Below are 23949 nucleotides of genomic sequence, written 5' to 3'. Positions count from 1 at the left end.
TTTTTAGTGGGGAAACTGTCTACACTCTCACATTTCTTTGGTTTAATGGGAAGATTACTTCACCTAGAAAAGAACCCAATGTATTTGGTTTCAGATACAGCATGGCCTGGAGTAAAAGGGACTGGGAGGTGGGGTGAAGATGGAGAGCATATCAGGCAGAAGGTGCTGGAAAGTGAGTTGAGGGATGCTTGTATCCTGGTTCCAAAGCCAGAATCCTTCGTGCTTTGCAGATGTTTGGGAAGATTGCCATGGTGGACGGTACTCAGATAAACCGGAACAACAATTTCCAGACTTTCCCTCAAGCTGTGCTGCTTCTCTTCAGGCAGGAGTCCCCATGGGTTCCCATCTGCGCGTGAGGCATGCTGGTCCCACACAGTCCCTGTAGGGGAGTCCCCTGCCTAGCTTAATGCACTGAGTTCCTCCTGGTTGGAATGCTGCCTTCAACCTTGATCTACAACATTCACTCTTGCTGTGGCTCTAATGGGTGAAACTCCTCCCTCATCCAAGAAAACTCTTCTGCATAGTTCAGTTCAACTCTTAGCACCCCATAAGGGTAGAGAGAGGGGCTACAACAGAGGGGATAATGTGGCCAAGCTTATGGCACTGGAAGTCTGATCCCCTACCTCTAGGGAGCAGCCCGTTCTGCTCATCACCCTGTCCCACCTGACTGCTGTTTAAGCACCAGGCAAAAGTACACAGGCTGACAGGGGCTGTCCGCTGTTCAGGTGTGCCACAGGGGAAGCCTGGCAAGAGATCCTGCTAGCCTGCAGCTACGGGAAGCTGTGTGATCCAGAGTCTGACTATGCCCCGGGTGAGGAGTATACATGTGGCACCAACTTTGCCTACTACTACTTCATCAGCTTCTACATGCTCTGTGCCTTCCTGGTGAGAGGCTTGCAGGCACTGGCCAAGGCAGGGCTTGAGGGGTAGAGGGAGCAGGGCCATCATCTCCTACCTAGAACATCAGAAGCTCGTGTTAGATTGTCCCTTGTTCTGGTCATTTGGGGTGTCTTTGTTTTGTGAGCTGTTTTCTGTTCCAGGAGTAATGCAACAAGTTTTTGCTGTGTAAATGATGTGTTTACTATATATATTATACACATTACATATATAGAGAATGTGGTGAAGCTAGTTCTCAAGAGATAGAGACTTCATAGAGACATTCATCCCCTGACTACTCCTCAGCACAGAAAGATACCCCCTTATAAGAAGATTGAAACTTTGGAACTTGGTCTTTCAGGAGATCCCAGTTAGGATCAGAAACAGCATCAAGTATGAGGAAGACATCCATGGACCCTCATACTGGCATTCCTTTTTCCTATCCTATATTCAACAAAACCTTTGAGTGTCTGATGTGCCAGGCACAGGGCTGGGTGCATGGGATAGAAACATGAATAAGACCTAGCCCTGGCCTAATGAAGCTCACTGATCATCAGGCCAGGGCTGAAGGGACTGATTTTTGTCCCTGATGGATAAAAGGGAGTCCTTGTGTGAACAAGCCTGACAATGCAAAGGGCCCCCAATGTGGACAGAAAAGAATGGAGCAGTGAGAGGGGCATGGGCCAGGCCCAGAGGAGGCAGAGCACCTCTTAGGCAGAGATCAGAGCAGCTCCCAAAGAGGTGCTCTAACTTGGTTTTAAAAAACAGGCACCAGCACCCTGGCAGAGCACCTGCCGGCCAAGGGCAGAGGGAAGGCTCAGTTTGGCTTGCATGTGGGATGTGGGATGCGGGATGTGCAAGAAAGCTACAATGAGGAGTACAAGGAGGAAGGGGCTGGGACCCCTATGCTCATTATACCACCCCCAGTCTCTGCATCACCTTCCTTTGCTGTGGGCACTCTTGTCTTCTTGCAGATCATCAATCTCTTTGTGGCTGTCATCATGGACAACTTTGACTACCTCACAAGGGACTGGTCCATCCTGGGTCCTCACCACCTGGATGAGTTCAAGGCTATCTGGGCCGAGTATGACCCAGAAGCCAAGTGAGTCTATAGGCGCTATGCTGGGTACTTCCCAAACTACCCACCTTTCCATCCTAGTGTTCCCTAGGGGATCGTTCTGTCCTTTCTTCATCTACCCAAGGTCCCAGCCAAGAGAACCAGAGTATCTCAGACTGGAGGAATCCCACAGCCTCCTAGAGGAGAAACACCCTGACTTTCTAAGGAAATGATCAACCTGCTTCTACTTAAGCACTCAGCCCCCAGGAGTGAAGAGTGAGCACTCAGTGCCTCACCAGGCACAATGGGTACTCACAGGGGGCTCTGCTCACCAGCTGCATCAGAATTTGGTTATAACAGAGTGCCTGGCTCCACTCCCATTGTCTGAGTCAGAATCCTCAGTGCCATTTACTGGCTGCTCAGGCCGTTCACCTACACTTTAAAATATTTTATTTATTATTTTTATTTTATGTGTATGAGTATACTGCCTGCATTTGCCTAAGTGCACCTGTGTCGTGCAATGCCCACAGAGGTCAGAAGAAGGTGTCAGATCCCTGGGAACTGGAGTTACAGACAGTTGTTAGCTGCCATGTGGGTACTGGGAACTGAGCCCAGGTCCTCTGCAAGAGCAGCCAGTGCTCTTAACCAATGAGCCAGCTCTCTAGCCCCCTCACTTAATTATTATAACAACCTGTGATGCAGGTCCTCTGATCATCTTAGTCTCACAAATATGGAAATTGAGGTACAGAGAGATTACGTTGTCCCAGGTCACATGATAAGTGATGGCAACAAAATTCAAGACAGAACTGTCTAGAATCCTTAGCAACTGCACTTTAAAGTGCTTCCATGGGGGCATTAAATCCTACTGTGGGGCTGCAGGAATGGTTCAGCAGTTAACCTCACTCCCTGCTCTTCCAGAAGACTCACGTGGAACAGCTCACAACCCTCTCTCACTGCAGCTCTAGGGGATATGATGCTCTCTTTTGGCCTCTGCAGGCACCCACACACGGTACACACACACACGCACACACACACACACACACACACACACACACACACACACACACCTTTATAAAAACACCTATTTGCTTATACCAGCTACCCCACAGTCTTAACTCAGTCTCCTAGGCTAGGATATAGTTCTGTGGTAGAGTACTTGCCTGGAGTGTGAGAGACCCTGGACTCAGTCCCCAGTGCCATGGATATATATTCCTAGTTCAGCATCTAGGGGACAGGCAGAAAATGCCTTACTTCTTTCACAGCCAGCTCTGAGAGAGGAGGGGCTCCATAGCTGAAGTGGAGTCCCTGAAGTGGGCTTCCCCCTCCCTTGAGCCATACACTCTATTAATACAATCCAAGAACCCTCCTTCAGCTTCACTAAAACCTAAGGAAGATCTTAGCATGGGGAAAATGAAGTCCAGACCCCTTATCCTAGAGGATACTCCACAATAGAGAGCTTGTATCTGCCCAAAACAGATACTCCAATTCTGTGGTAGGCACCAGTGAACCAAACTAAGTCTTTTAAACAAAGTTGGAAACTAGGAAGTGTCCCTGGTCCCCTGGCTCCCTTCCCTTTTTGAGGGTTGCTCTGGTGGGGGTCCTGGATGTATAGATCTATGTCTTCCTGCAGGGGCAGAATCAAGCACCTGGATGTGGTGACTCTGCTGAGAAGGATCCAGCCCCCTCTAGGCTTTGGGAAGTTCTGCCCTCACAGGGTAGCATGCAAGGTAACAAACAAAGCTAAGCAGGCATGGCTCAGGGAAGAAGAAGCACAGTGCTGTGGGGCTGGTTGGCTAGAGATAGTCCAATGGAATGAGATGTTTTACATGGGTGACTCCTGGGTTTCTGTCAGTCAGATGGCCACCACAGTAACAAACACCTGAGATAAATAATTTACAGAAAGAAACGGGTTATTTTGGTTTCCAGTTTAAGGGATCCAGCTCATGGATCAGGAAGACCCATTGCTTTCAGGCCTCTGGTCGTGCAGAGCGGGGAGTGCAACACATGGTGGGAGCCATGGTGGAGCAAAACTGCTCATCTCATGGCCAAGATCCAAAGAGAAAGACGGCATGCCCCTCAGTTGCCCCAGACTTTCCTCTGGGCCTACCTCTAACAGTTTCCACACCCCACTCAGCAACACCACCCAGAGTGTCCAAACATTTAATACATGGGCCTTTGATAGACATTCTAGATTGTAATTACCACGTTCCCAAGTCCCTCCCTGCTGAGTCTCATGGGTGCACCCCAGTCAGTCACACTCCAGCCTTCACATCCTGTCCCCTCCCAATCCACACTGAGTGAGGATGATCTGCTGAGCTTGGCCTAGTCCCAGCTCAGCATCCATCCCATGCCTCTCCCTGCACAGAGGCTGGTGGGCATGAACATGCCCCTGAACAGCGATGGCACGGTCACCTTCAACGCCACACTCTTCGCTCTTGTGCGCACAGCACTCAAGATCAAAACAGAAGGTGAGGGCCTCTCATGGGTACCTCCATTTTCTCAGAGGATGGTTTCTAACACAGATTCTGCTAGATTTCTAGAAGCAGAGGGAGCCTAGACCATGGCGACTGAATCCACATGCCACTCAGGGTTCAGAGGGAGTCCGAGAATGTGTTACATGGCGAGGTCACTGAGGGTCTGTCCCATACTCCTCAGCTGTGTCTGAGGGCCAGCGAAGTGACAGAGATAGCTAGGACTGAGATTCCCCCTGATTAGCTCTGGATGGTGACAGAAGCAGAACTTGGGAAGTACTGGGCAGGTGTGGGACTCCATACTTGATTGTACTAAACCTGTAGCTCCTCCAATCAGGAATACAGGCATGGTGGGAGCAGTAGAAGAAAGGGGGCTGAGGTCAGGAATTGAGGTTGAGGTCAGGGTGCTGTTTCTGAGCCCTCATTCAGGGTCCCGTCAGCTACAGGGCCATCCCCATGTCAAGATCAATGTAGTGTGAGGCAGTCATGGGCAGATTCCTTGGGATAGCAAGAAGAAGGAGGCCAGGAGCCAGGGAGAAACAAGTTAGAGAATCAGGAACGCTACCTGGGAGCCTGGAATGGACTGGAGACTTAAAGGTTTGAGGGAGAGAACAAGGGATAACAGCCTTCAAAGTTAGCCAGTCTGAGTGTTGGAAGCTAAGGCCTCTATGTAGTAAGTACATGGTGCAAGGGTTGGGCAGTCTTGATGCCTTTATCCCATTGCCAGTACATAGAAGAACAGTTACCACAAAAGAACACTGAGCCAGTGTGCACTCAGTGAATGGCAGCTCCCGGAAAGAGTTTTGTCAAGTGCAGTTGGCTTGGAACCACTCCTGTCTTTCCCTTGCCCCAGGTAACTTTGAGCAGGCCAATGAGGAGCTGAGAGCCATCATCAAGAAGATCTGGAAGAGAACCAGCATGAAGCTCCTGGACCAAGTCATCCCTCCAATAGGAGGTGGGTGCTGCTTCAAGAGAACAGATGCTAGGGCAGATGCAAAAGGGTCAAGACACTTCTCCAAGAAGTCTCATGAGAATCTAGACGCTCTATAAATACCTTAGACAGATCCATGGATACCTAGCAAGGCCACACCAGCTCAGGGTGAAAAGTGTCTACCACTTCAGCAAACTCCTGCTGCCCTGGCTCCAGCTCTGAATCCAGTGTAAGATTCCCACCAGCCTTCACGACTTCCTTTCTTGGCCCCTCTGCAGATGATGAGGTGACAGTGGGGAAGTTCTATGCTACGTTCCTCATCCAGGAACACTTCCGAAAGTTCATGAAGCGCCAAGAGGAATATTATGGGTATCGGCCTAAAAAGGACACGGTGCAGATACAGGTAAGCCCAACCCAGACAGGTTTCAAAGGACTCCACTGATGAATCAGGTCCCTCTCCCTGTTCCTCCTCATCAGTCAGGGATGGAGGCAAAGAGAAGGGAACCGAGAGGGATAGAAAATGAGATGATAGCTCTGGAAGGTCCATGATGAAAGGTATTTTGGCCTCAAGAGAAGCTCCAAGAAGCTCCAGGAAGCTCCTCGTCTTTGGGTGATTGAACCAAAGAAAAGCTGATTTCGTCAAAGGAGAGACAAGTCAGATAAGAGCAGTGGTCTCCCAAGAAAGCAGACCTCCCCCCAGGAATCTGCTTCACTGAGTATGAAAAGAAATCTTTAGAACTTCATGTTTTATATCATATGGCCTTTATTTCTATTTCTGTGTTCATTATAATGCACATAATTTATAAATGAGACATTTAGGATGTATGTTCAAGAATGCATTTGAGTTGCCCTTGCTATTTTGAAATAGCTTTATACTTGTCACAAAGTTGCAAGTGTAATAAAAACCCTTTCTGTGTGAATCACTCAAGAATAACTATAGCACAATACTCCATCTGCTCAGAAGACTTTACTGTGACTTTCCAGCAAACATGACATTCCCTTACAAAATTCTCCTACATAACCACAATACAACAATTGAAATCAGAAAATTAATATTGGTACATAACATTCTAATCCTCAGCCCTTGTTCAAGTTTCACCAGTTGCCCCAATGATACCCTTTCTAGAAAAAGAATCCAATTCAGAATCACACACTGCACATACCTTGCGCATGGGCAGTCTTGCCTTGGTATCTTCCTTTCTAGAACAGCCCGTCCTCAGTCTTTCTTTAACATGACCTTCAGAGAGAGAGAGAGAGAGAGAGAGAGAGAGCATTTTTGAGACAGGATCTTACTATGTAGCCCTGGCTGGCCAGGAACTTGTTATGTAAACCAGACTAGCCTCAAACGCAAGGATTTGCCTGCCTCTGCCTCTTCTTCCCCAGTGCTGGGATTGTCATGCCCAGCAGACCTTGACCCTTTTGAGTACTACAGGCCAGGCTGTCCTTCAGATTGGGTTGGTCTGATGTTTCTTCATGCTAGATACGAAAGATTCATTTTAGATAACAATGGCACAGAATGCTGTGTCCCCTTTGCAAGTTATCAAGCGACACTGATTTTGATTTGTTGCATTGGCTGTGATAAGAACGTTTATCAGCTAAAAAACACATATCAGTAAAGATACTTCTCCACGCAGACACTTGGGAAGGGTGCAAAGTTTCCACCAACAGGACTGACAGAAAACCTTTTAGGAATTTTTTAGAATGCAGACTATCTTTCCCAGGCCAGAGGAGGACCATGGGGTCTCTCAGCCCTGTGATTGTGATCCAAGGGAAGAGCAGGTTTCGAGAGCCATAGGTGCAGGGATTAGAAACAAGTGGAACCAAGGAAAGCATTTCTGGTCTCCTCTCCTGAACTAGAGGGGTTACCTGGTCACTTCACCATCCCTAGGCCGGACTACGAACCATAGAAGAAGAAGCAGCTCCTGAGATCCACCGTACCATCTCAGGAGACCTGACAGCAGAGGAGGAACTGGAGAGAGCCATGGTGGAGGCTGCCATGGAGGAGGGAATATTCCGGGTGAGAGCCATGACCGCTACTGATGGTCTAGACAAAGTTAGCAGCAGCGGGGAGGAGGGTCAATAGTCCAGACATACAGGAGAAGGATGTGGGAGTTGAAAAAACCTACCTCCTCACCACTCATGTCTCTTAAAACTGAGAATCCGTGGCCCAAACTATCCAAAGTGTCAAATGTAGCACACTCCTTTCCACCTTACCCACAAACCCTTATCTGCATCCTATCTACCAAAGACCAGCTTCTACACAGACCAGTCCTTGATCCTTAGCTCTACAGAGAGTTTCTTGTAACACATTAGAGCTATAAGATTTTTCATGGCCACCCATTAAACCCTTTTGGTTTTCATGAAATAGTGGCCCCAAGAGATGACATGTAATGTCCCACAGCCCTTGGTTTGAGGGAAGCTAGAACATAGTTCTGCAGACTCCCAATTCAGTGTGCCATATTACTGTATGTGTCTGTATTACCTGTATGGTTCTTTAGATAGGTCCTGTCTACCCATCAAATTGAAACCTTGCTGAGGTGAGAACTATATTCTGGTTTCACCTCTCATCCATTCTATTCTGGCTTTATAGAGTTATCTCCCAATCCAATTTCTTGTTCCCAGCACCCATATCCCAGGGTGGCAGCCCCTGACGCACTCCCTATCCTCATCCCAAGTGACTGCTCTCAGTCTTCCCACTCTCTTCCTTGCCTCTAGAGAACCGGAGGCCTGTTTGGCCAAGTGGACAACTTCCTGGAAAGGACTAATTCCCTGCCCCCCGTTATGGCCAACCAAAGACCCCTCCAATTTGCTGAGATAGAGATGGAGGAACTGGAGTCACCTGTCTTCCTGGAGGACTTCCCTCATGATCCACGCACCCACCCTCTTGCTCGTGCCAACACCAACAATGCCAATGCCAATGTTGCCTATGACAATAGCAGCCATAGCAACAGCCAGGTGTTTTCCAGGTAATGGTGGAAACTGCCAGTCATAGGAGTAAGAATCTTGAGACAAGACTGAGCGGGAAGAAGGCTCCTTGAAATTTGCGTAGTATCCTTTGCTTGCCTGTGTGCCCTGCAGACCATTTTGTCTCCTTAACACAAGAGGTAAACCTGGGTTGCAAAGGTGCCTCTGGCCAGCAGGGGGCAGCCTCTTGTCAACATTGACCCCATTATTGAACAGGCCTGTCATTCTGTGATCCTCAGAATGGCACTGAAATGTATTAAGTATTTTGTACATTAGGACAGAACCTCAACAGCAGCACACACTATAGGAAACTGTGGAAGATAAGGTCAGTCATTGGACTGGGGTAGTTCCCATCTCACTAAGCCTAGGCTATAGGCTAAATATCTATACTTTTCTTCTTGGTAACCCAAAGGCTAGGTTCCCAGTGGAGCTTCTATTTTAGACAGGAGTGGTGATCTCTTTAGGAAGGGCAGGGCAGAAGCCAGTTGAACAGTTATGTCCCCTGGCCAGGGCTACCAGCTCCAGTCAAAGAGGAGGGTCCTATGCCTTTGGGTCATCCTGGTGCTAGGAAACAGAAGCATCAGACCTGAGTCCTGCTGTTGGAAGATGTGCCATGTGATATGATCATGACCAATTTACCACAGAGATAAGAGAAAACAGAAGGGATTTTGATGACCATGGGCTGGAAAGGCCCAGAAAAATTCTCAATTTCACTTGCACATTAGAAGTATCTGGGAGCTTTCAAAATTTCCAATGTTCGGATAAAGGTCACAGTCACTGGTCTCTATAGCCTTCCAGGTGACCCCAGGTGTAAATAAGGTTGAGAACCAGAGTAGTGAGGCTGTGCAGAATGTGGAAAGGGCAGGGGGAGCTCTGAGTAGGAGTAGAGGCAGCCATGCATTTAGCTTACTCCCCTAGAGTCAGGGCTAGCTAAAGTCAAGTGCTGACAGTGTCAGCCCTGGAGTGAAGGCTACTGCATTCTGATGGATTCAGATCCTGAGGGAGAATGTATTGAGGGCCATGGAGGGGTAGCAGCCTGCTTTGCTTCCATTTCAGCATCTGCTATGAAAGGGAGTTCCCAGAAGAGACAGAGACACCTGCTGCCAGAGGAGGAGCCTTCAGCCAACCCTGCAGGGTCTCCGGTCAGTCCCTTCATGCACTGAGGAGAAGCTGAGCCTTCTTCTAAGAGGATTGGGGGTGCTCCCTCTTCCTTAAAACCTGGAAGAGCTGCTTCAAACCTTTGCAATGAGAACCAGCTGGGCCCTGGAGGAGCATTGTCATCAGACTGAGGAAGGCTCTAGACAGAAAGCTAAATGAAGTGGTGGGGCAGGAGGGGAGCTTGTGCACTCTAAGGCTTTCTGCTGGCCTGCCAGGAAGATAACCACCTGTAGCTCAGTTTGGGATTCCCCTCTTCTAGGCCCCTGGAAGGACAGCCTGTGGACAAATAACACCTGGGCCATGGGGCCCTTCAGTAGGTGATCTTGGCAGTCTCCCAGTGGATCTTGGATCATTGTGTAACAGTAGGGCCCCCGAGGATGCTGGGTACAGCATCAGCAAGGGTTATTCCTAGGTCTCCAACACACATTAATGACATATATACACATGTTGAAGAAGGGCTTAGCTGGTAAGTCTGGCCCTGAGCCCCTCTCCTATGCCACAAGGATAGAGAGCTAGGCAAGAAAGCTGAGGCAGTTTTGCCTGGCCTAGAGTTGATTGGGCTTCAACATATGTCTACCCTCTGAACTACGTTTTCTAGCTGACCAAGCAAGGCTCTGTTGATCTGGGGCTCCTGTCAGTAGTCAGGAGGCCCTGTTGTCCTTGTCTTATCTTGCCCACAGGATCCCACAGCAAACCCCATATGGACAAGCTGAAAGGACAGCTGACCCAGAGAGGAATGCATGGAGGCCAGGTGCCTCCTTCCCCCCACCAGGTAACAAGGGCAGAGGCCTGGGAGAAAGCGCCATAGACTCACCTGGCCTAGTGCGAGGAGTAGGGGGTATCAGCAGCGGGGAGGACCTGAAGCTAACTGCCCATTCATAACAGAAGAATCCTGGATTCCTGGGTCCTCCCCAGTCTCTGGTCTTGGTTGAGGGTTCCTTATATGAGCTGGATCTATGGGTTCTAGCATCTCTCTTGGGGATCTTTGCTTTTTGTGCATTTGGAACAGCTCCCCAAGGTAGAGCCTGCTGTGCAAGAGGAGAGGAAGAGTGCCACACCAAGGTCTCTGGAAATACCCCACAGCAGGAACTCTGATGAGAATGCTACCAGGGGCTCAGCTCCACAGTATACAGCTCCAGCTACTGCCCTACTGGTTCAGGAGGTGAGGTGGGGCTAGGACAGAGCAGCAGGCCATATTGAGGGACGAGAGGGAGGGTAGAACCAACAATGGCAGGCCCCAGAAGGCAACTTCCCCAGAAGACCGACCCAATGCCCTTTTCTCCTTGCAGGCTCTGGTTCGAGGGGGTTTAGACTCCTTAGCAGTGGATGCTAACTTCATCATAGCAACAGGCCAGGCCCTAGCAGATGCCTGCCAGATGGAACCAGAGGAAGTGGAAGTGGCGGCAACAGAGCTACTAAAGCAACGAGAGTCCTCAGAGGGCAGAGTCATGCCCTGGGAGGCTTGAACCTCAGGCCTGGGCAACTTCAGGCAGCATCAGGGCTCCCAGGAGATGCTCCCAGATGTGAGGCTCACAGAGAATGAATGACAGAGGCTTAGAGCTGGCATGACCAAAGGGTGGAGGGTGCTGGAATAGAGAAGGGCTAGCCCCACCTAGCAGACTCCTTCTCTCTTTCTCAGCAGCCAACAGTCTGGGCTGAGCAGCAAGAATCATATCAATAGGCAGGAGGCTGTACATGAGCAGGACAGGCCCTTCTATACCAGCATGATGGGTAGAGCTTATTATGTCATTCACAAAAGCCAGGTCAGTGCCAGGGTCTATCTGTCACAAGGCTACTCCGACCACCTGGACATTAAAGTCTCCAGGCCTGACACCAGCACCTGACTTCTGTTTGTCTCTCTTTTTGGAGCTACACTTCCTTCTGTTCCCCTTCCTCAGAGAGCCTGGCTTAACAGAAGACCGACAAGACCATCTTCACTTTTACTCTGTGTAAAGCAGGGAGGGACCTGTGTGCAGAACAGGGTTCTCCTAGAAGGCGATGTCTAGGTGTGCTGACTGGGCTGAGCAACCCAAGAAAGGACCAATGGAACTATAAGCAGCCCACACCCTAGTTACATTGTGACCAATCTTTTATGAAGCTGTGACCCTATGTCTTCGGCCAGAGTCCACTGCCAACATAGTCATCAGCATCAGCAGCACTAGTTTATGGCTATGGTTATCACAGGTTAGCATTTCCATAGCTCCTCTTCCATACTGCCCAGCAGTGACTAACAGCAGCTGTTTAACAAACAGAGCCTCCTGTACACAGTCTTCATTCACCATCTCCCTCGGTGGGGCTTCTCGTGTACTGACAAAGCATTTGCACACAACATCCATTTAATTCTCATCACAATCTGTGACCTAGACATAGAATCCACATTCAAGATAAGGAAATGGAGGCACAGAAAGATGCCTGGACATACCTGTGATGTGCAGTCTAAGCGAGGCAGATGGGACTCTGCATCAGGCCCTCAGAGTCCCTGCAGTGCCCTTTCCCCTTTCATAGGACACTCTGGTCACGCCTTCATTAAGCATGGGCCTGGTGCCTGCTCCATGGCCGTTGCTGTGGTAACAAGACTGGCCTGCTGTGCAGCCTCCTGGAGAACTTCCAGTGCACTTCTGAGCTTCTGGGCCCTGCCCCCAAAACTTCTGGTGCCCTGTCAGTGTGGCAGCTCCAGCTCCCCTCTTTCTTCAAACCTCAACACACCAATAGCTTGCCTTATGTCCCTTCACTGACGTTTAGAAGCCACGATTCTTCTCATTCCTCAATTTGTCCCATGATACTGATGTACCTGCCTCTTCTTTCCCTCCTGGTCTAGAGAAAGCCCAGTCTCTGCTTCGGCCACATCCTCTTTCTGCCCCAGTCATTCTCCCCTATCCCTGAGTTCATCTGCATGTAACACATCCTAGGCGCTCCACCTTAGCATGATTCTGCAGCCATCCTGTCTGTCTATTCATCCATCTTCTAACCTCTGTCCATCATCGATGCAACTATTTGACATCTATTTATAATCCACCTGTCATCATCTTCTAGGTATTCTCTGTCTTTAACCTATCATCCATCATTTATCGTATCTATTGCTCATTATTGAGAACCAAACTTTTTTACTTGGGTGGTCTCATCTACATTTCCCTCACACTTCCCATTTCTCATCCCCTGCTTCCTATCCCACCCTTTCTCCATGCTTAACAGTATTCCTTTTAAAAAATATTTTATTGTTATTTCTATTTTACGTGTATGAGTGTATTGCATGCATGTAAGAGCACACCCATGTCACACAATGCCCACAGAGGTCAGAAGAGGGTGTCGGATCCTCTGGAACTGGACTTATGGATGGTTGGTAGCCACCATGTGGGAGCTGGGATTTGACAAGGTGTCCTCTGACCTCTGCATGGTTACACAATAAATAAATAAATAAATAAATAAATAAATAAATAAATATAAATTTTTTTAAAAGACACTCCTGCTGGGCATGGTAGTGCATGCCTTTAATCCCAGCACTTGGGAGGCAAAAGCAGGCAGATCTTCCTACCCATTACCAGTCACTGCCCACCCCTCTGCCCTGGTCCTGGAAATCACTAACCTACCCCATATCCGTAGCTCTGCCTCTTATGGGCATTTCATATATACAGAATACATTTTGTGGCTTTTAGGGCTGACTTCTCTTTATTTTTTCTTCCTCTTTTTTTTAACTTTTTTTTTTTATTATTTTATGTATGTGAGTGTATTGCCCATATTTGTGTAAGGTCAGAAGAGGGTGTCAGATCCCCTGGGACTAGAGTTATGGACAGTTGTTAGTCGCCATGTGAGTGCTGGGATTTGAACCTGGGTCCTCTGCAAAAGCAGCCAGTGCTCTTAACCACTGAGCCATCTCACCAGCCCCTACTTACCTAACCAGACCCTTATCTCATTTGACTTCTAAGCAGCAATAAGTAGTTTGCCTCTCCTTTCCTTGCAATGCCCTCTGCATCTCAGATCTGAATTTCTTGCAACCTCTCAGGAATTCCAATTTGAAGGCTCCTGTGTCCTCCTTTCTAGATCCTCATCCCTTCTCATTCACTCTCTCTGGGTTATCATGTCCACCCTTATATCTTAGTATCATCTTGTGTTGGTAGTTCCAGTCCAATTCTCCCCCTCCCCAGGTCTCTATGTCCTGTTCTTCCCAGACAACAAACACCATGTGTGGCCCACTGTGCCTAAGCTCCCTTTCCAAGTGCGCCCTCTCCCCCGTCCCCATAGGCTGCTTCTTTGGCACTACTGGTTGTCTCCTCATTCAGTCCTGGAGTGTGAGTGTTGTCTCCCTCTTGCTATGCCCTGTAGCCTCCCAAGCACTTCTCTCACCTGTTCCTTTCCCTTTATCCCCATAGCCACTTCTTGATATGGTCCCTAATCACCTTGCACCCTGCAGCATTCTCTGCACTGCCCTCTCAGCCTCCCCTTCTTCTTCTGCCATTCCTCTGACCTTGTGTCAAACCCTGACACACCCTCAGAACCTTATGCAAGCCCCTGTGTTGGCTCCCAAGTGTGGTTCAGATCTATCCGGCACTACCCTCATCTGGGTGAATCTCCTGCTCACCATGGGGGAGTCACTGCTATCTCTGAGCTCCAATGTGCCTCTCTCTCTAGAGTCTGACTGACCTCTAGTCCTTCAAACCTCTGCTTTGCTCTTATTTCCCTGGCTACTCCCAAACTGTTCTAGAACTTGGCCCGGAAATGTAGACATCATCTTTCCTGCTCCAGCAGAAGTTGTAGCCTTACTATAACTGCCTTTTACCCCAGCCAGAAGCTCAGTTCCCCAAAAGCTGGGGCCATGCCTACCTAGTTGTCCCACAGGGTCTAGCGCTCTTTTCTACTCATTGGTGGCTTAGTAACTGCTTATTAAATAAGTGCAGGAAAGAGCTAAGAAATTTGGACTCTACCTGCTCAGTGTCACCTGCTCAGCTCTGCACCTCAGCCAAGGACAGGTGTAAGGAAAAACTCTGTCTCCAAATATAACATGCTGGATTTCACACTGCATGCAGTCGGCTCCATGATGGAGGAAGTTGCCTAACCCGCTCACAGCTGCTTACACTGTCTCCCATCCACTTGACTTATCTCTAGTGAGATAATATGCAACTTGTGTAAAAGTGTTTCATCTTCTTTCAAACACTATCAAAAGCTATTGTACTTAAATAAATAAGCAGAGTATCTTGTGCTGAGCCTACCACATATAGAGTGCTAACTATATAACAGGTCTGGTTTCAACAGTTCATATATATAATTAATGTATTTAGGTTTTTTTTTTTCTTTTCTTTTTTTTTTTCAGACAGGGTCTCCTTGTAGCCCCAGCTGACCTGGAACTCACTATATAGACCTGGCTGGTCTCAATCTCACAAAGAGATCTGCCTGTCTCTGCCTCTGGAGTACTAGGATTAAAGGAGTGTACCACCCTACCTGGTCCTAGTCTTCTTAACAATTTTAAAAAAATAGATCATTATCTTCATTTTGCAAATATGATACAGAAGATAAATAACTTGCCTAAGTCTGCACAGCTGATAAGAGAGCCAAGAAGAGAGCTAAACTCAGTTTAGCTTCATATTCCATTTCCTTAAACATATACTAGTTATCAAATCTATGCTGTTCCTCGCAGCTTAACTAACAGGTACTTATGTATACATAGGCACTGAGAAAGCAGGTCTTCGTCCTTTTGGAAAATTCAGGCAGTTTCCTTTGCAAGACATAAAATGTTCTGATTTGTCAGAATGTGTAAAACCCAGCCTCTACTCCAACTTCTCTTAACCAAATGAGTGGGTTTCTAACGGGATAGCTAAACTGTTCAACTGAAGTCCAAGAGGAGAGGATGGTAGAGGATGGGGACTGAGGAGGGAGTGAGGGGAGTGGGCAGGCTTCTGATGAGACAGATGCACCCTCAGCAGGACCACCTGACAGAGACCATGTACCATGGGGGGGAGGTAAAGCCCCCTTCTGTCACTGGGGGGACACTAGCCAGGGGCCATGTCTGCCAGGCCCCCACACTACTGATAGTTTTCTGCAGATTTGGATCCCAGCTGCTAAGTGAGGACTGTGCCAGAAGGGGCGGGAGTGCCACTGGCAGAAGGGGTAGGCAAAAAACCACCACGTGCAGACTGTAGGGATAAGGGGAGCCCTCCATCTGGTAGGTGCAAAGCTCAGATAGAGCCTTCTTGGAAAGGCCCAAAAAAGAAAAAGAGTGGACCCAGCCCATCAGAGCCAGGAGACTCCTGTTCCAGCCCTGGAGCTTTACAGGGCCTACTGTGACTAGGGCTGTGGGACTTCTACTAATCTGCCCTTTGGAGATTTATTTATTTATTTATTTATTTATTTATTTATTTATTTATTTATTTATTTATTTATTTTACTGTGGTGCTGGAGATTGAACCCAGTGCCTTGCACATGTTAAGAGGGTGTTTCACCACCGAGCTAAGGCCCAGCCCATCTCCTGGGATTCATAAGCAGAGAAATAGCCATTCTGTAGATGTTAAGAGCACATGCAGACTCCTTTGGAACTAAGTCTCATTCCCTGACTTCCATGTCATGTGAGGGTCAGGGAGTTCATATTATCCTTTTAAATCTCTATTACTGGGGCTGGAGAGATGGCTCAGCAGTTAAGAATACTGGTTGTTCTTGCAGAAGACCTGGGTTCAAATCCCAGCACCCACATGGCAGCTAACAACTGTCCGTAACTCTAGTTCCAGGGGATCCTCCATGGGCATTGCACGACACGGGTGCACTTACCTATATGCAGGCAATACACTCATACACATAAAATAAAAATAATAAAATTTTTTTAAAAATCTCTATTACTACTCTATCTCCAACATTGATGTAGGGTATGAATGTAACTTTGTAAAGACCCAGCTCTTCAGTAAGAAGTGATTGTTTTGGTCCTGTGAGATGCTGACTAGTGTGAGGGCCAGACCTCTAAGGTGGAAGGAAGATGACTTAAACGGGGTGAGCCTGGGCTTTTAGGGACAGCTGAACAGTGATGGCACTCCTCTGTACCAGGCTAGTTCCCTTATAGGTCATAACAGCTCTCATGACCATTTTGGATGAGTATAGAGCCTGACTTCTGCCTTGGACCACTGTAGGATATACTGCCACCCAGAGCTGACCTTGGTCCTCACCCGAAATTTCAGAGACTAGCTAGCCTCTGTTCTCAGCTACCATCTGATCTCAGCAACTTGTTATTCTTGCTTTGGGGTTGACAGCTTAAGAATGCCAGGTGATTCCCTCTCCCCATTATGGCAACCCTGCTCCTGGCCTTCTGCTTTGAAGCTGTTTACATATGTCCTGGCCACTCAAAATGGTTTGGATAGGAGCCCAAAGGTCAGCATCCTGCGCACGCAGGTTTGTTTGGGGGTTTTTATTTGGTTTAATTTGTTTTGTTGTATGTGTATGGTCTTTGTTTGTTTGTTTGTTTTGAGGCAGAGTGTCACTCTGTAGCCTTGATTGACCTGGCTATATAGACCAGGCTGGCCCTGAGCTCACAGAGATCCACCTGCCTCTGCTTCCTGTATTCTTAGATTAAAGGTGTATGACACCATGCCTGGCCTGTTTTTCTGGTTTTGGTTTTGGTTTTGGTTTTGGTTTTGGTTTTGGTTTCTGAGACAGGATCTTGCTATGGGCCCAGGCCAGGCTGGCCTCAAACACATAACTATCCTACCTCAGCTTCCTGAGTGCTGTACTTAAAGGTGTATGCTTGGTTCTCAGTCTCCTATACGTGGGGGAAGGTAGAGACTCATTCCCAGTGACAACTTGGGACTTGATCTCAGCCAGCACAAGGGACCCACATCAGCCTGGGAGGGGGAAGATGGGACACAGAAGACTCTTCTGAGCTTTTTCTAATTTTGGTTGTGACTTAAGAGTCTGCTCCACCCAGTCTGGGCTTTCCATTTTGATCCTCTAACTTACTTTGAAAATTATAAAGAGGAAAAACAACATCTTTTCATATGTCTCTGTATCCTCCCTCAACTTTCCTAATATCCTGATTCTGTTCAAGACAATATGCTGCCTCTGTCTGCTGGTTCAAGTTTCAGGAAACATAGAGCTCAGAAAGAACACAGAAGAAGTTTTTAAGAGTTATGTCACTTTGGACCAACTTGACTATCATTGTCAAAAGGGCCTTTGAACTACTCCTAAAACCACTCAAGAGATCTAGTACACATTGAGGGTGGGGAGGGGATGGGGAAGGTACCCACCACTGTCCAGTAACATCCTCAGGCTGGGCACATTTCTGGAAAGCTAGCACTTTCAAGGTTAACCTAGTATGTAAAGTGTTAAGTGCTCATATGCCAGCAATTTGCTTGGAAGGGTCTGACTGAGGTAAATGTCTATTATATCTGAGAAAATGATGCATCCTTGGAGACGGAAAATCAATAGCTCAAGGTCAGGGGGTGGGCTTTGTAAACTTCATCAGACAGAGTGGCACTGGCAGAGAAGGGGGCTAGCTCCTCTAAGGCTCCATCTTGGAGACCTGCTGCTCATCCCCAGGTCTAGAAGGCCTATATCACCCACCTCCACCTCTCTTGTCCATTTTTCCCCCTCACTCCTCTGGCTCACTCTACCTGACCTCCTGCTTCTCCCTCTAGGCCTCCTCTTCTGTTTCCTGACACAGTATCTACCTGTGCTTTCTATTTTCCTTTCACTTCCCCACTTTGGCACGCAGGGGCTTCTCATTGAGTCCCTGCACCACATGATGCCAGCGAGAGGGTTGCTCAGGTGTCCAGGACTGCAGTCATCTGCCTCAGTGACCCCACATAAGTCATAAGCCACTCTGAAACTATGCAAAAAAGAAACTGAAACAAGTTACTTTTTTTAAAAACATCTTTTCTGGGTTGAAGAGATGGTTCCGTTGGTAAAGTGCTTGCTGCACAAGCATGAGGACTTGAATTCAGATCCCCGGCACCCATGGGTACTGTGGCACATACAGGTGATCCCAGCATGAGGTTAGGCGCTCACTGGCCAGCAGCCTAGCCAAATGGGTGAGTTCTGGGTTCAGAGAGAGATTATCTCAAAAAGGTAGGCAGCAACAGAGGAAGACACCTGATGTTGACCTCTGCTCTACACACACACAAGAAGTTTTACTGAAGTAAAATTAATACACAGTATCCAAAGTGTACAGTTTTCTTTGTCTTGTGAAATGTATAAACCTACCAGATCATCTTCACCAAGACAGATATACTGATACCCTCCCCCCAGACACTTTCCTCCTGTCCCTTTTCTGCCAGACAACCACTAATATGATTTCTGACACTCTAGATATATTGTCTTATTGAGACTGGGTCTTCTTGTAGTCCCAGCTGGCCTGGAACTTGCTATATAGACTGACCTCGAACTCACAGAGATCTGCCTCCTGAGTGCTGGGATTAAAGGTGTGTGCCACCAGGCCCAGCTATATTTTCTAGAATGATTCTATCAATGGGTTTGTATAGCATGTGCCTGTTGGGTCTGCTTCTTCCACTGAGAACAATTTTGAGATTCATCCATGCTGTGCATGTATCAATAATTCACCCCTTTTTATTGCTGGATAGAATTCCATTGTGAATATGCCCATTTCTGTACCCATTTGGGCCTATAGCAAAGCTACTGTGGTCACTCCTTTATATGTATAGATGATTTCTTAGAGTGTCTGCTCACCAGTTGCCAAGGGGCCATATCCAGTCTCTTCCTTCACTGTACTTCAACCCAGGATGAAATGACCACCGGCTTGCTTGCATTTGAACTCTGCTCAGTGACTTGCCAGTGTGACCTTGCAGGTTTGGTTTGTGGGAATGTTTATTCCTACTTCCTAAGTTTGTAAGCATTATGTTACAATATAAATCAAGCATTTAGCACATACCCAGCATAGCATTTAGAAATGGTAGCTGTTATCTTGCATGTGCCTCTGAGGAGATTTTTACACTCCAGAATGGATTTGTTCTATGATCTCTGAGCAGCTACCTTACCCCTTTGTAGTGGTTCCATTTTACAGAGGAGTAACTGACTCCAAAAGAAATGAGTGATCTGAACAGGGCCAATCTTTGATCTGAGGATGAATGTAGGTCTACCCTGAGACCCAACCTGGGGACTGTTCCTAGTCAAATAACGGGCAGAGACATAGGAAGGCCCTGAATGTTTTCCAGTTATTTCTCTGGGTGGCTCCTGAAGAGTCCCAAGAACAGGGAAGCACAGCCAGTGCAACTCTGGAGTGTGAAAGGGTTAATATTTAGCCACACATTTGTTCAGGCACCAAGACTTCATAACCAGGAGACCTAGTAAAATCTTAGTCAATCAGGATGAATGGAGATAGATGATGGAAGACATCTGTCCTCTTCCACCTGCCCCAGAGGGCTCCAGTCAGCCTAAAATATCAGAACCCCAAGACAGAACCCCTGTGAAGACAGGTGGGGCCCTGGAAAACACATACAGACCAGAGAGCTCCAGATTTTGACTCTGCCTTGCCCTATCAGAGTAGGCTAGGCTATGCCAGGGCAACATGCAACCCAGAAGTTCAGTGGCTTATCACAATAAAAGTTTCTTATGTATGCTATATGAACAGCACAGCTATGACAGTTCAAATGGCTCTTAAAAGTTTCACCTAGAGGTGGCACTTTCAGTTCTGCCACATTTTATTGGTTAAGGTAGAATGGCCACTTACCACTCAACCCTACTCTATTCTGGAAGGCAGAGCACCAGAAATACATGAACAGCACTAATGACTACTGCCCTAGCCAAGTGACCTTTGAGCCCATTTCCTCTTTTGCAAAATGGGGATAACAGTGCTTACCTCACAGATTATTGTGAGGATTAGATGAAAATATTACATGCAACAGCTATGACACACTGTGGTCACAGGGTAAGTTTATACTTACCTGGACCCCAGTGAGGGTCCAGCAGGCCAAGGCTTTCTTCTGGCAAACACCCTGGCTTCTGAGATGTTGCCATGGAGTAGTCAGCAGAACACAGGTAAACTTCTGCAGATCTGGCCTCTCTACCCAGTGGATCTCGTACTGACTGCTTAGATGAAGATAAACCCAGGGCCTCAACAATGTTCGGCAAGTACTCTATCACTGAACTCCATCCCAGCCCCGTCATTAAAGACACCTCAATCTCATAACCTGCTCCCTCCCAGTCTTGTTCACACTCACCTTTGAGACTTCTCCCTTCTTCTTTATAACTGGACCCCTCTGTCCAGTTCGAGGACTCTATTGGGGAAATAATGAAGAATTCATGGGAAACGTGAAGGAAATTGACATCTGTTTTGTGGCAAGGACTGAGCAAGATGCTTGGTGCAGGATTCCTCGCTGCCACCTTGCAGTGGTCCTGAGATGAGGAAAGCATGCTCCTCCTCCTTTTAAGATATGGGGAGCTGCTGCTTGGCGTGGTGACATCACTGGCACAAAGGTTACGTAGCTTGCAAGGGGCAGAACTGGATCTAAGCCCAGATCTCTGTGACTCAGAAGACTGTAATTCAGCCTCTGGGCTGTCTCATTATTTTACTCTGATCAACGTTTTGTCAAGACATAAACTCATGACACCCTAATCTTACATGTTTAGCCTTTGGGGGCCTTTTCTGTGCTGTCTTGGAGCCTGCCCTGCTAAAGGAGCACAGGGACTGAGCTTTCCGTCTTATACCTTAGCTCCCACTTCACTGTACTCTGCAACTTTGGACAAGCCTCTTTACCTCTCTGGCCTCTACTTCATCAGTTGAAAATAAAAGGGCTGAACAATGTGACTTGCAGGTTCTTATCAAGTCTAGGATTTGATGACATTGAGAACTGCTGTACCTGCTCCTCTCTTTGGCCCTAATAGTGTGTTAGAAAAGCATAGCAAAGTAGAAGAGTAGGTAAAGAGCCCATGTTGAAGTGCCAAGTATGATGGCACACATCTGTAATCCCAGTGCTCTGGAGGCTGAGACAGGAGGATTGTGAGTTTCAAGACTAGCCTGTGCTACATAGAAAGACTCTGCTTTAGAATAAAAAAAGGAAGAAGAGAAACATGTTGAGGTTACATAAAGCATTAATTAAATCCTAATTATCATCTGAAGCCAAAAATAGAGTTTAAGACTGATGGGTGTTTGTAATCCACAGAGCTCTCTGCCTTCCTTGCTATTTATAACAGACTCTGGTTTCCTCTGTGGCTGAGTCTGTCTCCTCCTAAACACAGGAAGTGAGGCTCAATCTATGGCTAGGCTCAGATCTTCTGAGTCTGAAGCTCAGTAGACCCTTTCTGGGGTCCTGCCTCTGATGGATACTGGAGGTTGTGGCTGGACATCTGCTAGAGGCTAAGACCTGTTCTCCCATGGAACCAAGCACAGCTGCTGGGGTGGGCCTTGGGGTTAGGACTCAAGGTCCAGAACACTATATCACCCACCACCAACACTTAAACCAAGGTTCAAATCGATTGCTTTTGCCCAATACGAGTCCTGAAGGAGAAAAAGAAGGCTCAAGTTCAGACCACCTTTGAGGACATCTCTTCAGTGTTTTAATTTGTTCCCATAGCATTGCTGCTGAGAACTGGGATGTGCCTAAGAGAGCTCTGGGCCAGATGGCTGCCCCAAGTAGCTGCTGGAGTATTTTAACTACAGTTGTGTGGGAGCTTCCTGACTTGGAGGGGGCCCCCATATCTCCCCCAGGTTCCCATCTGTCCAGACGCCCACAGCTCCTGTCAGGAAAAATGATGGAGGACCCAAGATGCTTGGGGGAGGGGACTCAGCTCAGAATAGGAGTTGGGACTTACACTCCAGTCAAGTCAGGGCCCCAGGGCCAACTGGTGTGTGTGTGTGTGTGTGTGTGTGTGTGTGTGTGTGTGTGTGTGTGTGTGTGTGCGCGCGCGCGCGCGCGTGTGGTGTATGAAACATTCAGGACTACATATGCATAAAGTAGCTGATCCTGAGAAACATCAGCATTTAGGAAGGAGAAAAGGAAAGAACAGCTGGAAGGAGGTAGGGAACGGAGCACAGCGGAGAAGCAGCAGTGGTTTGTCGAAGGTACACAGAGCTCAGAAGGGACAGGCATTGTCCTGGGTTTCCTCTTACCTAACTTAAATCCCCCCAAGCTGCAGCTTAAGCCTTTTTCCCACCTTGGATCACCACATGACTTCAGTATAGTCTCTCATTTCTGAGCAGTGGAGCCTAAAAGTCAGTGTCTGGCTCCCCTGCCACCCTGCTGCTCCCTGGTGATCTAGGAGAAAGCTGCTGAAGTGGGTGGAGTAGCTGGAGTCCTGAGACCTTGATCACTAGGAGGCCCGGGTTTGCAGCCCCTGTGCTTCTATGCTTGTCCTGGCTGGACACCCTGTGGCCTGGAAGGATGCACAGAGGACAGACAGCAGTCCTGGCGGCATTTCCCAGCAGTGGAACTGTGAGTCAGAAGGGTCACCTACTATCGGAAGTCAGAGTGGACCAAGCAGGAAACCAGAGTTAAGTTCCAAAGAAGTTCAGAGATGGGTGGGAAGAAAAGCAGCTTGGCAAAATGCAGCCCTGTCATCCAGAAGGACAAGCCTGTGGCATATGCAGGGAAAACCTGGACCAGCCCAGTGCCATTGCTTGGAGGTGATCTGGGGAGCCTAGAAACACATGGATGTGTGCAAATCCTCAGTCAGTTGCTTATGAGACTTCATTTCCCCACATGCAAAATTGAAAAATACTGGATTCTAGCTCATGAAGCTATGAGGATGAACCAGAGCATGCACCTAAGTACCTGTCTATGTTTGTGGTCCATAAGCATCATTTCCCTCCCTACCTTTTATGTTAGTTGGAAGACAGGGAGGGTGTCTAGGACGTGGTTCCTCAACACCCTCCTCTGATAGATGGAATTCACTGCCCCAGATTTCGAATGCTAATATTAATAAAAGGTGCAGGATCCCACCAGGACCGTCTACACACACCACCCCTACTCTAGGGGGATGAATGGCCTCCTGTTCAATGAGAGTGAAGATGACAGAAGATGATGTGCTGATATAACCTTGAAATTTGATCCTAGATGGGGATTTGGGCTTCTGGATGGAGCACTCACAGGTGGGGGGTGGGGAGAAAGTGGGGAGAATGATAGCACCAAGAGCTGGATCCTAAAGACCCTAAAGCCATCCATACCCTTGTCAAAAATCTCTGACATAGTTTCATCAGCTGAGGGTGATGCAAGAGGCTTGGAGTCAGACTCACCTTCTTCCCCTCCCCCAGAGGTCTCCATCCACATCTGGAGCTGCAGCTGGGTCTTCCTCTTGGGCCTTTTCAATGGGAAGGAGCTGGGTGAAGCCAGTGAAGGAAGGGCAGCTGCGGAGGGCCCTGTGAATGGCCCCAATGTTGGGAGTTGGGGGGCAGGGAGAAGTAGGGCTCAGAGGGAAGGGAAGTGGACTGGAAAGGGAATTGTGACTTCACAGCCTGGTCTCCTGGCTGGCTGCCCTCTGTTAAAGTCTCCATACCATACCCCCCCACCCCCCCCCCCCCCCCCCCCACCGCCCTTTTATACCCATCCTGATGGCAGCCGCTGGGCTGCTTT

General features: G+C 48.0%; 1 protein-coding gene across 2 annotated transcripts in view; it reads left to right on the top strand.

The window, feature by feature from the left end:
• Positions 1-11293, top strand: part of Cacna1s (calcium voltage-gated channel subunit alpha1 S) — a 64996-nt gene extending 53703 nt beyond the window's left edge. For both annotated transcript variants that reach the window (XM_008830284.2, XM_008830283.2), the window contains 13 exons: positions 231-322; positions 726-885; positions 1851-1978; positions 3564-3660; positions 4299-4401; positions 5258-5359; positions 5614-5738; positions 7224-7352; positions 8051-8301; positions 9356-9441; positions 10138-10229; positions 10467-10619; positions 10747-11293. In XM_008830284.2, the coding sequence (XP_008828506.1) occupies positions 231-322; positions 726-885; positions 1851-1978; positions 3564-3660; positions 4299-4401; positions 5258-5359; positions 5614-5738; positions 7224-7352; positions 8051-8301; positions 9356-9441; positions 10138-10229; positions 10467-10619; positions 10747-10923 (1695 nt within the window). In that variant the 3' untranslated portion in view covers positions 10924-11293. The remainder of the gene's footprint in view (positions 1-230; positions 323-725; positions 886-1850; positions 1979-3563; positions 3661-4298; positions 4402-5257; positions 5360-5613; positions 5739-7223; positions 7353-8050; positions 8302-9355; positions 9442-10137; positions 10230-10466; positions 10620-10746) is intronic.
• Positions 11294-23949: the final 12656 nt, after the last annotated feature.

The sequence above is a fragment of the Nannospalax galili genome, unplaced genomic scaffold (genome assembly GCF_000622305.1).
Source record: "Nannospalax galili isolate Female #2095 unplaced genomic scaffold, S.galili_v1.0 scaffold113, whole genome shotgun sequence".
NCBI lineage: Eukaryota > Metazoa > Chordata > Mammalia > Rodentia > Spalacidae > Nannospalax > Nannospalax galili.
Note: the sequence above shows the minus strand (reverse complement) of the source record. Positions and strands in the feature narration are given on the sequence as shown.